The 14,643-nt window shown below is 46.0% G+C and overlaps 2 protein-coding genes across 2 annotated transcripts; both read left to right on the top strand.

Moving 5' to 3' along the window:
* The first annotated feature begins 286 nt into the window (after positions 1-286).
* sec13 (SEC13 homolog, nuclear pore and COPII coat complex component) lies at positions 287-5,157 on the top strand. Its single transcript, XM_004084843.3, has 9 exons — positions 287-436; positions 639-683; positions 1,990-2,105; positions 2,321-2,472; positions 2,969-3,102; positions 3,200-3,333; positions 4,109-4,229; positions 4,418-4,564; positions 4,650-5,157. The coding sequence occupies exons 1-9, from the start codon at positions 434-436 to the stop codon at positions 4,758-4,760; spliced, it is 963 nt and encodes a 320-aa protein (XP_004084891.1). The 5' UTR covers positions 287-433; the 3' UTR covers positions 4,761-5,157.
* A 462-nt stretch (positions 5,158-5,619) lies between these two features.
* LOC101160620 (deoxyribonuclease gamma) lies at positions 5,620-11,685 on the top strand. Its single transcript, XM_011493177.2, has 10 exons — positions 5,620-5,825; positions 6,978-7,063; positions 7,192-7,286; positions 7,390-7,476; positions 7,598-7,710; positions 9,688-9,800; positions 10,062-10,216; positions 10,649-10,745; positions 10,820-10,904; positions 11,102-11,685. Exons 2-10 carry the CDS (start codon positions 6,983-6,985, stop codon positions 11,209-11,211), a joined length of 936 nt encoding a protein of 311 aa, XP_011491479.1. The 5' UTR covers positions 5,620-5,825; positions 6,978-6,982; the 3' UTR covers positions 11,212-11,685.
* Positions 11,686-14,643: the final 2,958 nt, after the last annotated feature.

Raw genomic sequence — 14,643 nt, 5'->3', positions numbered from 1 at the left:
CGTTGCATCAACTTTTTTTTTTTTTTTTTTTTTTTTTTTTTCCTCTTTCGGCTTTTCCCATCAGGGGTCGCCACAGCGAACAAGTCGCATGGTAAACTTGGCAATGTTTTACGCCGGATGCCCTTCCTGACGCAACCTTCTCAAAGCAACCGGGCTTGGGACCGGCACAGATAGACAGAGAGACAGATAGACAGAGAAGGGAACAGGGAGCAGCCCTGTCGTTGCATCAACAGGCTTTGTAAATGTAATTTTGCGTTGTTGTCGTGTAGGCGGAACTTACGTTTCGATTGCGTCACTTCCGCCGGAAGCAAGTCTCGGGCTCTGGAAGCGGTCTGCGGTACTTGTTGCCACGTCGGAGTAGTTTGTAAACCCGGTCGATTCATTGCTAAGCGACCAGAAAACTGTTGAAGGGTTTTTGGGTTAAACAGCAGCGATGGTTGGTTAAAATACTTTATAAAAATGGTTTTAGCATTTCTTAAAAACATCTTTAAAGTTTACGTTTGCCTGCTAAGACTCACAGTTAGCTAGCTCCCGTTAGCCGAAATACTAGCTGACGCGTTAGCACTGCAGATAAAAACAATGATGGTTATTTTTTTTATGAACAGGTCAAATAAAATTCTGCTGTTTCTAATCTATAGGTCTCCGTTATTAACACCGTGGACACCTCCCACGAGGACATGATTGTAAGTGTTTGACCTCCCACTATGCTATCCGTGGATGGATAATTACATTGAATTTGTTTAATATTGTTTCACACGTTTATCCGTTCTTACAATTAAACTTTTACTGTGGTTTGATTACTCTATTTTGGGGCTGTATCGTTATCGTTTGGAACTAATCATTAATATTGATTTATAATTACATTTATCCTTAGGTTTGTTTGTGGGGGAAACGTGTTTTTTCTGTCTGTCTTGTTGTTTTCTTGAAGTTCATCTTGTTCTTTGTGCTTTAATCTCTTTAGAAGAAATGACCCACTTTTATCAGAAAGGCTGGATTTTATTGTGATACTTGTTCCTGAATGATACCCTTAATGATTTTAGAGGGAAACGTTTGCCTAACACATGATCATAGAGACGGGCTTCATTTTAAACGAACATACAAGAAAGACAAACATGTTATCAACCTATCAGAGGTCACAGTGTTCTAAAAGTACGAACACATAACTTTTTGTTGACGAGTCCAGGGACATGCTGTAAAGGTTCATGTGTGTTGTTGTGTGTCTCTGTGATGCACGGGTGAAGTGTCCTGGGTGAACCCTGATGGGATAGGCTCCAGCAACCCTGTAATCCTGAGCGGGATGGATGAATTCCCTTCAACATCAAAATGTTTCATTCTTGATAGCATTGAGGCAGTTGTCTGTTGCATAAAAGCATCTAAATCAACCTCCAGCCCCTGATTTCACTGATGTGAGGATCCTCAATTAAAAATGATTTGTTCTAGTATTAAAAGCGCTGTGCTGTATACACTTAAACACTAGACACGCCTGGCAGTTGCATCCCATCTGCATTCATGCATCTGTAAATCTTCAGGTGAGTTGGATGGGAAGTGATGGCGTGTCTAAATACTCACACGTGTTGAAAAGTTCTCTTCATGTCTTTATTCTGGTTTTAGGAGTTAAATTCTCAGAAATCTTCCCTTTATCCAAATGTAACGACCTGCCTTTCTGCAGTGTTTCTTTCTACCTACTAGTACTAAAGACCTTTGACCTTCACACGCCGATGATGTCACCCTTTCAGCTGGAAGACCACCGCTCTCTAGGTGGTTTTTAAACAGCCTCTTCCTGATCCAGAGGTGCTGTAGATTCAAACGGCTGACATGAAAGGTTTAGATCCAGGAGTTCTGGATTTGTGCCTTCATTTAGTGCCAGTATAATGATTGACATAACCAGCATACGTGTTTCCCTTTCAATCTCAAAATGTCCATTTGAAACATCAGACACATAGAAATGGTTTCACTGGCTGTGAACACATACATGTTTCTGTGTTTCAGCATGACGCTCAGATGGATTATTACGGGACGCGACTCGCCACATGCTCCTCTGACCGCACTGTCAAGATCTTTGATGTCAGGAACGGAGGACAGATTCTAGTGGCAGACCTCCGAGGGTGAGTCATCCTCAGAAAAGTCTTAGTTATCCTCTGTTAAATGCAGTAAAGAACAGCAGGTGGGTGTTCTCCAAGAAGAATAACTTCTAGTTTAATGTTCTTTATGCTGGTATAATACACGCTGACAAATATCGTGAAACACAAACGGCTTTCATCGTGAAAAGTTCATTTCTACTCTGAACTCGCGTGTGAGAGATTTTGTGTTCTTCGTTCAGCCATGAAGGGCCCGTCTGGCAGGTGGCGTGGGCCCACCCCATGTTTGGGAACATCCTGGCCTCCTGCTCCTACGACCGGAAGGTCATCGTCTGGAAGGAGGAGAACGGAGCTTGGGACAAGATGTACGAGTACACGGGACACGAGTCCTCAGGTCAGTAAGGGAATGTTTCCCCTCATCCAGTGTTAGAACTCCAGCTCATTCCATTACAGCTACTCTGTAGGTGTTTATGGTAAATGCCATTTCTTATCCTATTCTCAGTGTTTGTAATTCCACACCAGAGTTAGATTGTGTTTGTTATCATTTTTACTGGTTGTTGTTTGTGTTGCTGTGGAACTTCAGCCGATCCGAAAGCAGGAGAGACGTTCTCCGTGCTTTTGACAGCGGAGACGCCGCCGGCGGCTCGTGCTCTTTGACGAAGCGTAAATCCTCGTCTGTTTCTGCGATCAGCAGGAATCAGCTGAACTGATCGCTTAAGGCCGCTATGCAACACTTCCTGCTTTTGTCTGCGACAGAATCGGCTGACCTCCGCTGATTATGCTGAAGAGCTAGTGGGTAGAATGTAAAAGAAGACCTTTGAAGAGTCACTGTGACCACGGTAAACGGCCGCGTCTTTGTGTTCATGGCGCTGCTGCTGTCGTGTTTGCAGTCAACTCTGTCTGCTGGGGTCCCTATGAGTTCGGCCTCATCCTGGCCTGCGGCAGCTCCGATGGAGCCATTTCCCTCCTCACCCTAACTGGAGATCAGCAGTGGGACGTGAAAAAGATCAGCAACGCACACACTGTGAGTCTGACCCACTACTGCTGGTCCACCGAGAAAGGCCGATTCTGCTCGGGTTGTCCTTTGTGTTTACGGGTCAGTGATCCGGTGTCTGCTGCAGATCGGCTGCAACGCTGTGAGTTGGGCTCCGGCTGTGGTTCCAGGCAGCTTGATAGATCAGCCGTCCGGACAGAAACCGAACTACGTCAAACGCTTCGTCTCCGGAGGCTGCGACAACCTGGTTAAACTCTGGAAGTAAGTTTGAGTTACGCCGGGCCAAAGGTCACAGATTCTGCAAGTTCTGGTCGGTAATGTTCATCAGAACTTCAGCTGCCAGAGACAGAAAGTAGAAAATGAATCCAGGAAATCAGGTGGATTTAGTTCTGAATCATTTATTTGAACAGTGGAGCAGACAATAAGGATTTATTTCCCCTAAACATGAACTCTGACCCCATAAACCCCATACCCACTGTCAAGCATGGTGGTGGAACCATCATGGTTTGGGACCGTCTTTTTACTAAAGGCCCAGGACGACTGATCCGTATGAAGGACAGCATGAATGGAGAGGTTTAGGTCAGAAACCTCCTTCCATCAGTGAGAACATTGAGGATCCTGATGGAGCGTCCAGTAGGATCCTCAAGGTTCCTCATCGCCATGGCAACCAAGGAGCAGGTCCATCAAACCTATTTCAGGTTATGGAGTCTTCCAGCCAGAATCTGGACCTCAGTCCAACAGAGAATCTGTGGAGGGAGATGAAAGTCCTACAGACCTACAGGAGACCTTTGACCTCCGTCACTGGGGTCACATGACAAAGTGTTGAGATGAACTTATTGATCGAATGCTCGTTTCTGCTCCGTGGTAGAACAAAATATTTCAAATCAAAGTGATTTCCTGGATCCTTTTCTGCATCCCGTCTCCCAGTTGAAGCTCTGATGAACATCAGACCGAACAGCTGTTCAGGTGGGATCACCTGCAGACTGACTGATGAGGAACTTTGATGTCCTCTCTGTCTGACCCGCTCCTCCTGCAGGGAGGAGGACGGTCAGTGGAAGGAGGACCAGAAGCTGGAGGCTCACAGTGATTGGGTCAGAGACGTTGGATGGGCTCCTTCCATTGGTCTCCCCACCAGCACCATCGCCAGCTGCTCCCAGGTAAACTTTGTTCCGGCCTTTTCCGTCTTGTTCTCCAGGTTTTTAGGAGGAATGTCAGTACTCCGTTTGGCCACTAGGTGGAGCAGAAGTTAAGCTTCTGAGGAGGTTTAGGGAGATGATCTGGACTTGGTTCTGGAGCATCAGGGTTGTTGTAGGACGGATGCTGATAAAGGTCTGCGTGTCCTCAGGATGGGCGTGTCTTCATCTGGACATGTGACGACCCAGCAGGCAACACCTGGACGGCGAAGCTGCTGCATAAGTTCAACGATGTGGTCTGGCACGTCAGCTGGTCCATCACTGGGAACATTCTCGCCGTTTCAGGCGGAGACAACAAGGTGAGGAAGTCCTCGGCGCCGTCCTCTGGTTCCAAACGTTCTTGTGCCCGTCCCCCCCCTCACTCTGCTGTTCTCGCTGCTGAAGGTGACGCTGTGGAAGGAGTCGATGGAGGGTCAGTGGGCGTGCATCAGCGACGTCAGCAAAGGCCAGGGCGCCGTGTCCACCATCACAGATACGCAACAGAACGAGCAGTGACCCGCAGACGCGTCTCTGACCCGGCAGGCGGTGACGGCCTTTTGGACTATTTTCCTGCATTCCATCATGAACCTTAGGCCTCGGTGGTCTGAGCTCCTCGTCCAGACGACGGGCCTTCAGCGCCCAGGGGCTTAGGCTCCACCCCCTCAGCATCTTTGGTCCAAACCGGTTCCGTGGTTCTCTGATCTGCTCCTGTAGGTCTAGAGGCGAACTTTTCGATGGTCCAGAACTTCCTGGATTGGACTGAAAGTTCTTGATAAGTTTCCTCAACAGTGTAAATTCTGCTGCAAAGCTTTCAGAACACAGGTTCTAAAACATCTGGACCAGATTCTGGAGTTCCGTCCACTCTGGATGGTTTTCATGTTTGATGTGATTCAAATAAATGAATAGAAAATGATTTTGTTGTTTTATTTCTGGACTTCTCAGGTCTGACTCTGACGTTTGGGATCAGAACCAAACGTTTGTCGGTTCTGACAGATAAACGCTCCGCTGAAGCTGCTTCCTCAGACAGGAAGTGGGCTCTGCAGCTTCCTGTTGTGGTCTCTGTAGCTTCCTGCATGTAAACAGCTGACATTCAGCTGTCCTTCAGCTTTTTAGTGAAATAATCGTTACAAACTTTCACAGACAACCACACAATGACGCAACTCTCCACTAAAAACATGTTTACGCACATGAAAATCTATAAATCCTTCAGCATTAATTTAATTTGAAGGCAGTTAACAATCTGCCCAACCAGAGACGTTCTGGATCTGAAGGATCACCTGAACACAAAGGGGGAGGAGCAACAGGTGAATCCCCCCCCCCCCCCCCCCCCCCCCAGCAGGTGATGCGCTGCAGAATTCCCCAAAGTCTCCAGAGTATCACTTCTTTGTCACTGAGCCCGCCTGTCTGTTCACTGAGGAAGACCTTGGTGTGAGGAAGAGGAAGCGCGCGCGGGGTTGGAGCTGCAGCCGCTGATAAGAGGCAGACCTGCGCCTGTTTACCGCGCGGACACACTTCCTGCACAGCTGCTCCTCCGGACCGGACCTGCTGCTGGTTCTGCTGCTGGTTCTGCTGGACCTCCTGGTGAGATTCAGTTCGGTTCCAGACTTTGATCGGACCGAAAGTCCGTCCGTGTTTGGCCAACAGAAACTTTTCGTTTCGTTTTCTTTTGCGTGAGAAGCAAAATAACTTCTGTTATTTATTTGACTGTTTCTGTGAATTTAAATCTCGTTCATTCATCAAAGATCCGGAAATGAAATGTCTGTGAAGAACTTCTGTCCGATTGCTTTCAGCAATCAAACATCAACCCACAGCGTCGCTGCATTCAGGAACCAGCGCGGGTTTGATGCCCCCCCTGCTACCTGACCGCTTTCCAGAATGAGATAAAGACAGTCACTGCGCATGTCTGTGGCCTTAAGGGGGGACTGACTTCACCTATGAAATCCCTTTAAATGGGGTCCAAATTCCATTTGAATTTCTTTAACCGAAAGTAAAGTGTTAAAATGACATTTGACCTTAAACACATCTTCTTTCCATGACACTGTTTTATTAATACTTTATTAAAAAAAACTTTGCCAATGAAGGAAGAGACGGTTAAGGTATAACGAAAGGCGGCCTTCAGAATAAGCCTCACTAATATATATTTCACACAAGAAAGGCCCCCCCCCCGTGTTTTTTTTTGGGGGGGGGGGCCCTTATAGTAAAATAAACCTACTTTACATCAATCCAGATGGTATTTTCCAATATCAATTATGGATTGGTCTCATTTTGATAACGGTTTAGTCCGATTGATTCTGCCTCAGACGCATCCATCTGGTTGGAAGGAATAGAAATGGATTCATTGATTAATCGAGTCACTGCTGGTAAAAACATGTCAAAATTATTTACATTTTTAAGTTAAATAGCTGAAATGGCACCATAGACAAGGAATGACCCAATTTTAGAAATGTATTTTTTATATTTCCTTTTCACATCAAACTGATTTATTACAAAGGAAAGTTTCCAGGAAATCATCAAAGCTTTATTGAAATAAAACTAACGGACCAAACATCTTCATCAGAATAATTCTGTCAGTGAGACAGAAGCAGAGGAAGTGTCTTCTTTGTGGTCACTTTGGGTTTCCAACAGGTTTTATTAGAGTTTCTGTTTCTTCATCTGATCCACAAATGCAGAAGGAGAGCTCCTCAGCTTCCTCCTCCTCTCACTCATCAAACTCTTCTCTGTTTCTGAATGAAGTCACCATGAAAATAGCAGCTTTCAACATGAAGAACCTGGGACAGAAGAAAGTCTCAGACAAGAAGGTCGTCAACCATCTGATCAAGGTGAGGCATGTTATCCCCTCTGGCAGAAACCAACACAGGAGAAGAAGGAAGAGCGGCTTCTGCGGTCTCCCTGTTCCTCCTTCATTATTTGGTCAATGATGTCACGTAAACATGGCCTGTTCCTCCAGATCATGTCTCAGTACAGCATCGTGGTGATCCTGGAGGTGATGGATAAAAGCGGTGAAGCCATGAAGCTCCTGCTGGAAAAGCTCAACAGCAGCAGGTCAGTTCACACAGTCAGATGTCTGAGCTTATAGATCCAGATGCAGATCTGCAGACGGAGACTCCAGCTTGATGAGAGCCCACCGTCTGTCTGTGTCCCTCAGCCAGAACAAGGAGAGTCCTTATGGAATGATCTGCAGCAAATCTCTGGGCAGAGACACCTACAAGGAGAAATACGTCTGCTTCTACAGGTGAGAGCAGGTTCTCTCAGGAGCTCCTCCTTCACTGCTGCTCCACCTCACCTGAGGATGAAGATGAGCTGTAAACCTGAGCAGCTCCCACACAAACTCCACCTCTGCACGTCTGTGTCAGAACGAAGGAGGTGGAGCTGAAGGACTCCAAGCAGTACGCCGATGACCAGCCTGGAGATGAGGACGCCTTCGCCAGAGAGCCCTTCATCCTGCGCTTCAGCTGTCCGTCCACTGGTAGGCGCCGCTGAGCATCAGCGAGGCTGATCACTAATCAAAGCTCTTTGGATCTGAATCTCTGGGTTTTGACGCAGCAGGAGTTTAAATGTTGTTTTTGGTTCTGGTGAGAACTCAAAGGACGGTCCACAGGTTGCTGCTGTCCTCTCTGGTCCACTTCCTCTGTCGGTGTTTCCTCTAAGGAAATGTTTCTGCAAACGTGGGGATAGACTTTTATTCTATAACCCTTCTAGGAATCACTTCATCAAACGTTTCACTACCATTCAAAAGTTTGTGTTCACTAGAGATTTTCCTATTTTATAAAGAGAAAAACACTATTTTTCAATGTACATAACTTTAAACTAATCAGAAAAACACACTATAGATTGTTAATGTGCTACATGACTAGAAAATGACTGTTCCAGTTTGGTGTTTTATCTTCATAGGGGACTAGAGACCCATTTCCAGCAGCTATCCTCCAATGGAACGGTTTGCTCATTGTGTCAGAAGGCTAACAGATGATTAGAAACTCCTTGTGTGATCACGTTGGCTCAGTTGGAAAATGTTCGGCTGCTGAAAGAAGCTATAGGTTGAGTATCTGGAGCATCTTGAGCATTAAAGGCTCAAAAAACCGTCCACGTGAAACTCAACCGTCTATTGTTGTTCTTAGAAATGAAGGCTATTCCAGGAGAGAAGATTCCAAGAAACTGAAGATCTCCTTCCACTCTTCAGAGAACAGCCCAAACAGGCTCTGACCAGAGTAGAAAAACAAGTGGGAGGGTTGGGATTAACCCTAACAAAAGAAAAGGATGAATGTGAGTGAAAGAGCACAGACATCGGACAAACGGAAGTTTGAGGTGTTTGGATCAAACAGACAAGCATTTGTGTGACGCAGAACGACTGAAATGATGCTGGAGCAGTGCCTGACGCCATCTGTCAAGCAGGGGGGCGGTAGTGTGATGGTCTGGGGTTGGTTTGGTGCTGGTAAGGTGGGGAATTTGTTCAGGGTAAAAGGGACTTTGAATGAGGAGGGCTATCCCTCCACTTTGCAACGCCATGCCGTACCCTGTGGACGGCGCCTGGTTGGGGACAACGTCACACAGAACCCCTCCAGCCTGTGCAGAACTATTTAGATAGGAAGCAGCAGCTGGGGTTCCATCTGTGATGGAGGGGCCAGCGTGGTCCCCAGATCTAAAGCCCATTGGGCTGTTGTAGGAGCAGCTTGATCGTACGGTATGGCAGGAGCGTCCATCCAGCCCACTAATGTGTGGGAGGGGCTTCTAGAAGGTCGGGGTAAAATGTCTCCAGATGACCTCAACAAACTCGCAGCTAGAACGCCAACAGGTCTGCAATGTGCTGCAAACGGAGGATTCGCTGACCAAACCAAAGTTTAGAGGGAAAAAAAAGGTTATTTCAAATAAATATCATTATTTCTTACCATGTCATTGTTTAAACTATCTTTTCTTATTACCATTTAACTCTTGTTAAACCGAAAATGAGATTTTATTTATTTATTTGGTAAATGGCGTATACTTATATAGCGCCTTTCTTCCTACAAGGACAAAGTGATTTACAGTCACAGACCCATTCACCCACACATACACACACACATTCACACACACATTCACACACACATTCACACACACATTCACACACACATTCACACACACATTCACACACACATTCACACACGCATTCACACACTGGTGGCAGCTCCGCTGCCAAACCCAGGCGCCCGCCTGCCCCCATTTATTACTTTTTTTTTTCATGGAAAACGTTTTCAAACTTTTGAGCGTTAGTGTGTCTGTTAGAAGTTATACTTATAAAATTGCTTTTTATTATTATTAAAGGATTCAGATGAATGATTTTAATGCCAAGGTGATCCTTGCAGGAATGAGATGAGGTGTGGATATGTGTGTGTTAGCACGTGTGTTTGTTAGCACACGTGTGTGGACATTGGTGTGCAGGGTCTTTATTCCTGTGCTGGTCTCCTGACAGCTGTGAAGGACCTGGTCCTGATCCCGGTCCACACCGTCCCGGAGGATGCAGAGAAGGAGCTGGACGAGCTTTTCGACGTGGTGACTGAGGTCTCACGGGAATGGGAGACGGATGTAAGCTGCAGCTTTCTGTACTTCAGCGTCTCAGGGACACTTTGAGTTCAGCGCTTTCCGTAGAGGTCTCTGCCTTTCCAGCTCGAGTTCTGAATTCTGCTTTAAAGGTGGCGAGGCTTTTGTATCATAAAATCAAACATCAGGAAGTAAATGGGGAGAGTTTCTGCTTCAATGGCCATCGGCTCCCCGCTGTGGGACAAGTTTCCGTCTCCTTTGATCGGTGCATCACTAACCGGTTTCCTTCCCAAAAATGTTCTCCAGAACATCATGATTTTGGGGGACTTCAACGCAGACGGACGATATCTGTCCAAGAAGGGGAAGAAAAAGATCCGCATCCACCAGCCTCCCTTCTATTGGCTGATAGATGATGATGTCGACACCACAACCAGGACCTCCAACGACAACACCTACGACAGGTGAGCCGCAGGGATCTGCCACTCTCTCTCTACTTTCATGAAGAGGCTCTAGGTGTGTTGGACGGAGAACATTCTTATGTGGCGCCCGGATGGAGTAGGAAAACGTGTTTCCATCTCCAGAAATGTTCATTTGGCTCTTTCCCGCTAAACTGGAACAAATGATGAGCTTATCAAACTGAAGCTCCTCCGGTGCCCTGAGAAGCTCCGCCCCCTCAGGACGTTGAGTCCCATTTAAGACATTTTCTGACTGAAGGAAAGTGAGAAACGGTTGGAGAATAACGCAAACATTCATCATAACTCCATGTGCTTTGACTGAAGGTTTCTTTAGAACATTTTAGAACCTGTTTGGAATTTGGGAACAGAGAAACCCACAAACCTTTTGCTGACTCGCTGTTGAAGCTCCTGACCATCCGATGCCTCTTCTTCAAACAGGATCGTGGTGCACGGACAGACCCTGCTGGACGCCGTCCTTCCTGGATCTGCAAAGGCTTTCAACTTCCAGGAAAAGTTCAAACTGACTGAAGAGGAGGTGGGACGGATTTCTGGTGTTCAGCTCTGGCTGAAGTTCTCTCCTGCTTCATCGTGCTCCTCTTCCTCCCTCAGGCTCTCAGCATCAGCGACCACTATCCTGTGGAGGTGGAGCTGCGTCCGTCATCAAAGAAAAGGCGGGCTCAGACGCCAAAGACAAGTATGTGTCATGTGACTCCTGCAATAAAAATGAACGGCGAGATCCGTCACACGCTGGAGGTCACGAGATGAAGCTTAAGGAAAACGTGCTCCTTCAGTTATTATAGATCACATCTAATCTAAGGAAAAATGATCAGTATTTACATGGCAGATTTGAGCTTTTTCTAAAATGGTGGTTCTTCCTCTGGAATCATGCAGGAGCTCCAAAGAAGAAAGCTGCAGTGAAAAGGAAGTGTGAAGCAGCGAAGGCGGCAGCGAAGGCGCCAGCGAAGGCGCCAGCGAAGGCGGCAGCGAACAAGAGACGTTAGCCGAAGCTTTTACACCTAAACACCAGCAAACAAAGCCAACATCCAGACAAAATCCAAGGCGAGCATCTTTTTTAGCTCCTGGAAATCTTCAGCTGAAGAATGTGTCTAAAAGAATGACAAATATAAATGTGGTTTTGAGCATCTGGATCCAAAACAGAGAGACTACATTTATTTATCAAGAAGAAGAAGAAACAGAGAGATGGTCTCACGGCTCAGATTTACTTTAGAACTTTAGCCTCACATGAAATGATGCTCAGATATTAAGAGATAAAATCAAACAATTTTCAATCAGCTGTGAGATGTGGTTGTGCTGTTTTATTTTAGTCATTATTATAAAGAATTCTAACAGAAATGGCTCTAATTCATTTCAAAGACAGAAGGTCCAACATTTGATTTGAAGAGGTTTTTGTAAAACAGGATTTTGTTGAATTACTGACAAATATGGGTGTTTTTTAATAAAAGCATTGTCCATTATTTAAAGTGTCTCATAATGAATAATGATTATGTTATTGTCTCTTCATGTAAATAAGATCAAGTCTGGATACGTGCAGACGGCCGTCTGCAGGTGTGAAACAGTCAAACCTGTACGGGTGCTGACAGGTTGGCAATGCTACAGCGTCTTTGCGTGGTACCTGGACTTCCCTACTCGATAAATCACACGAGCAAACAATTCGTTTCACTCTCAGACTCCACTCTCATCTGCCGATCACAGCTGAGAGTGATTGCCATATTTATTTAGACACACCCACATGTAACACACCAGAATCAAATAAACAGGAAATGATGATGGCTTGTTTCAAAATAAAATACATCAGAAAAACAGGTATAGAAAATAAAACTGTAATTGGGATCACATTCTAACAACGGGTCACACAGGTGACCCGCGGGAAATATTAAGGTGGTCGACGCCCAGTGAACCCGTGGAGAGAAAATGTTCATGTTTTCTATGGTCATGCTGCGAGCGACGGGTCGCAGTGAACACTTACACTGACAACACATAAGGGGAAGAAGGAGAGACGCAGGCGTGTCGTGCAGATTTCATTTTTATGTTTTCAACCTTTGACCTTTGTTATTTCCTCAATGGGAGCGATATCGCCTCCACACCAACATGGGCGTAACTGCAGCCATCAGCTGGATTTTTTTCTGAAAATTCCCAGTCAGGTTCTTCGATCAGCTGCACCTCCACTTTATTTTTGTCTGATTCAAAGAAAACGTTCCTCCTGTCACCTCCACAGCCAACCAAACATGTCAGTTCAGACCAAAACAAAGGCTTCTAAGTCAAATCTGACCAGAAATGCAGGAGCTTCTCACACAAACGGTTATGGTGACAACATTTGTCTTTTTTAAAAAGACTTTTCAGAAGGCCCAAAGCGCCTTCCAGTCACAGTGGCAGCAAACTTCCACTAGAGGAATCAAAGGGGAATCAAACCTGCAATATTCCAATCAGAGCCGACCGCCCTACCACTGCGCCACAGCGGTGTGCACGTCAACCTCAGTCAGATTGGTGCGCACACACGTGCACGGCAGCATGTTGGATCTCAGGGCTGTTGGCTCAGGTTGTTTTTCCTCTCAGCTCCTCCTCTTTCCTGTTTGCTCCTGTTTTCACCTCCTCCTTCATCCTGCTGCAGCTAACAGGTGCGCCTGCTGCTCCCCGCCTCACCTCTGCATACTGAGGATGTTTACAGCAGGCCCCAACAGGAGGAAACCCTTCAGGCAGAGCGGAGCCCGTCCCAACAGGAGGCTGGCATCCGTTCTCAGACGCGTGGTTATGGAGGAACATGCGGTTTGACTAAAACACAAAGGCATTTTATGGATTACATTTTTAATTTTACGACTTTGTCTGGAGAAGATTAGTCTGCCTCAGTTTGGCTACAGAACGGCCCAGTGCCGGAGCAACAACATTTCAAATAGGGGGTGGGAGGGGGGCTGAAGACTTTGGAAGGGGGGCAGACGAGAACAACAGAGTGGAAGTTATGCGTCTCAATCTGGTTCATTATTGTTACTGTTATTAGTGTTCAAACAGAAGTCGTTTATGCTGAGGTGCTGATGCTTGAAGAAGCTTGAATGGATGAGTTCTTTGTCAATAATGATGCTAATAGAATCTCAGATAATAGAATTTCCCAAAGTCAGTCAGTCTGTCTGAAATGATAATAAACGTTATTTATACAGCACCTTTCAGGATAAAAATCACAAAGTTCTTCCCAGTTAAACCCAGAATATAAAGAGAATTATAAAAAATCAATAGAGATGTTTTTATCTGCTTTTTAGAAGAAAACACTGAGTCTGCAGATGTGAGGCTGAGAGGAAGGGAGTTCCAGAGGATGGAGCCACTGCTGCAAAGACTCTGTCACCTTTAGTCTGTAACAACCTGCAGACCCTGGTCACATGACCTCAGGGACCTGCTGGGAGTGGACGGCTGCTCGAGGTCTTTCTATAGACCAGTGCTCGGCTATTGAGAGCTGTGTGGGTTAAAAGCAGGAATTAAAATGTACTCGGAGACGGATGGGGAGCCAGAGCAGCTGGATTAACAACGGGGGGGACGGGTGAAAACTTGGATTATTAAAGGGGGGACGTGTGAAATCTTGGATTATTAACGGGGGGACGTGTGAAAACTTGGATTATTAACGGGGGGACGGGTGAAAACTTGGATTATTAACGGGGGGACGAGTGAAAACTTGGATTATTAACGGGGGGACGAGTGAAAACTTGGATTATTAACGGGGGACGGGTGAAAACTTGGATTATTAAAGGGGGGACGTGTGAAATCTTGGATTATTAACGGGGGGACGTGTGAAAACTTGGATTATTAACGGGGGGACGGGTGAAAACTTGGATTATTAACGGGGGGACGGGTGAAAACTTGGATTATTAACGGGGGGACGAGTGAAAACTTGGATTATTAACGGGGGACGGGTGAAAACTTGGATTATTAACGGGGGGACGGGTGAAAACTTGGATTATTAACGGGGGACGAGTGAAAACTTGGATTATTAACGGGGGGACGGGTGAAAACTTGGATTATTAATGGGGGGACGTGTGAAAACTTGGATTATTAACGGGGGGACGAGTGAAAACTTGGATTATTAACGGGGGACGAGTGAAAACTTGGATTATTAACGGGGGGACGAGTGAAAACTTGGATTATTAACGGGGGACGGGTGAAAACTTGGATTATTAACGGGTGGACGTGTGAAAACTTGGATTATTAACGGGGGGACGTGTGAAAACTTGGATTATTAACGGGGGGACGTGTGAAAACTTGGATTATTAAGGGGGGACATGTGAAAACTTGGATTATTAACGGGGGGACGGGTGAAAACTTGGATTATTAACGGGGGGACGGGTGAAAACTTGGATTATTAACGGGGGGACGTGTGAAAACTTGGATTATTAACGGGGGGACGGGTGAAAACTTGGATTATTAACGGGGGG

This window comes from Oryzias latipes, chromosome 5 (assembly GCF_002234675.1).
Source record: "Oryzias latipes chromosome 5, ASM223467v1".
NCBI classification, from domain to species: Eukaryota; Metazoa; Chordata; class Actinopteri; order Beloniformes; family Adrianichthyidae; genus Oryzias; species Oryzias latipes.
This window is presented reverse-complemented; position numbering and strand designations above follow the sequence as displayed.

What these genes read in the sequence shown, in the direction of transcription:
- sec13 (XM_004084843.3), top strand. An exon ending in CTAGTGGCAGACCTCCGAGG is followed by an intron (nt 2,106 to 2,320) that starts GTGAGTCATCCT and finishes TTCTTCGTTCAG; the next exon opens with CCATGAAGGGCCCGTCTGGC. An exon ending in AACCTGGTTAAACTCTGGAA is followed by an intron (nt 3,334 to 4,108) that starts GTAAGTTTGAGT and finishes CTCCTCCTGCAG; the next exon opens with GGAGGAGGACGGTCAGTGGA.
- LOC101160620 (XM_011493177.2), top strand. Translation starts at nt 6,983, where the DNA reads ATGAAAATAGCAGCTTTCAACATGAAGAACCTGGGACAGAAGAAAGTC. An exon ending in CACGGGAATGGGAGACGGAT is followed by an intron (nt 9,801 to 10,061) that starts GTAAGCTGCAGC and finishes AATGTTCTCCAG; the next exon opens with AACATCATGATTTTGGGGGA. An exon ending in TCAAACTGACTGAAGAGGAG is followed by an intron (nt 10,746 to 10,819) that starts GTGGGACGGATT and finishes TTCCTCCCTCAG; the next exon opens with GCTCTCAGCATCAGCGACCA.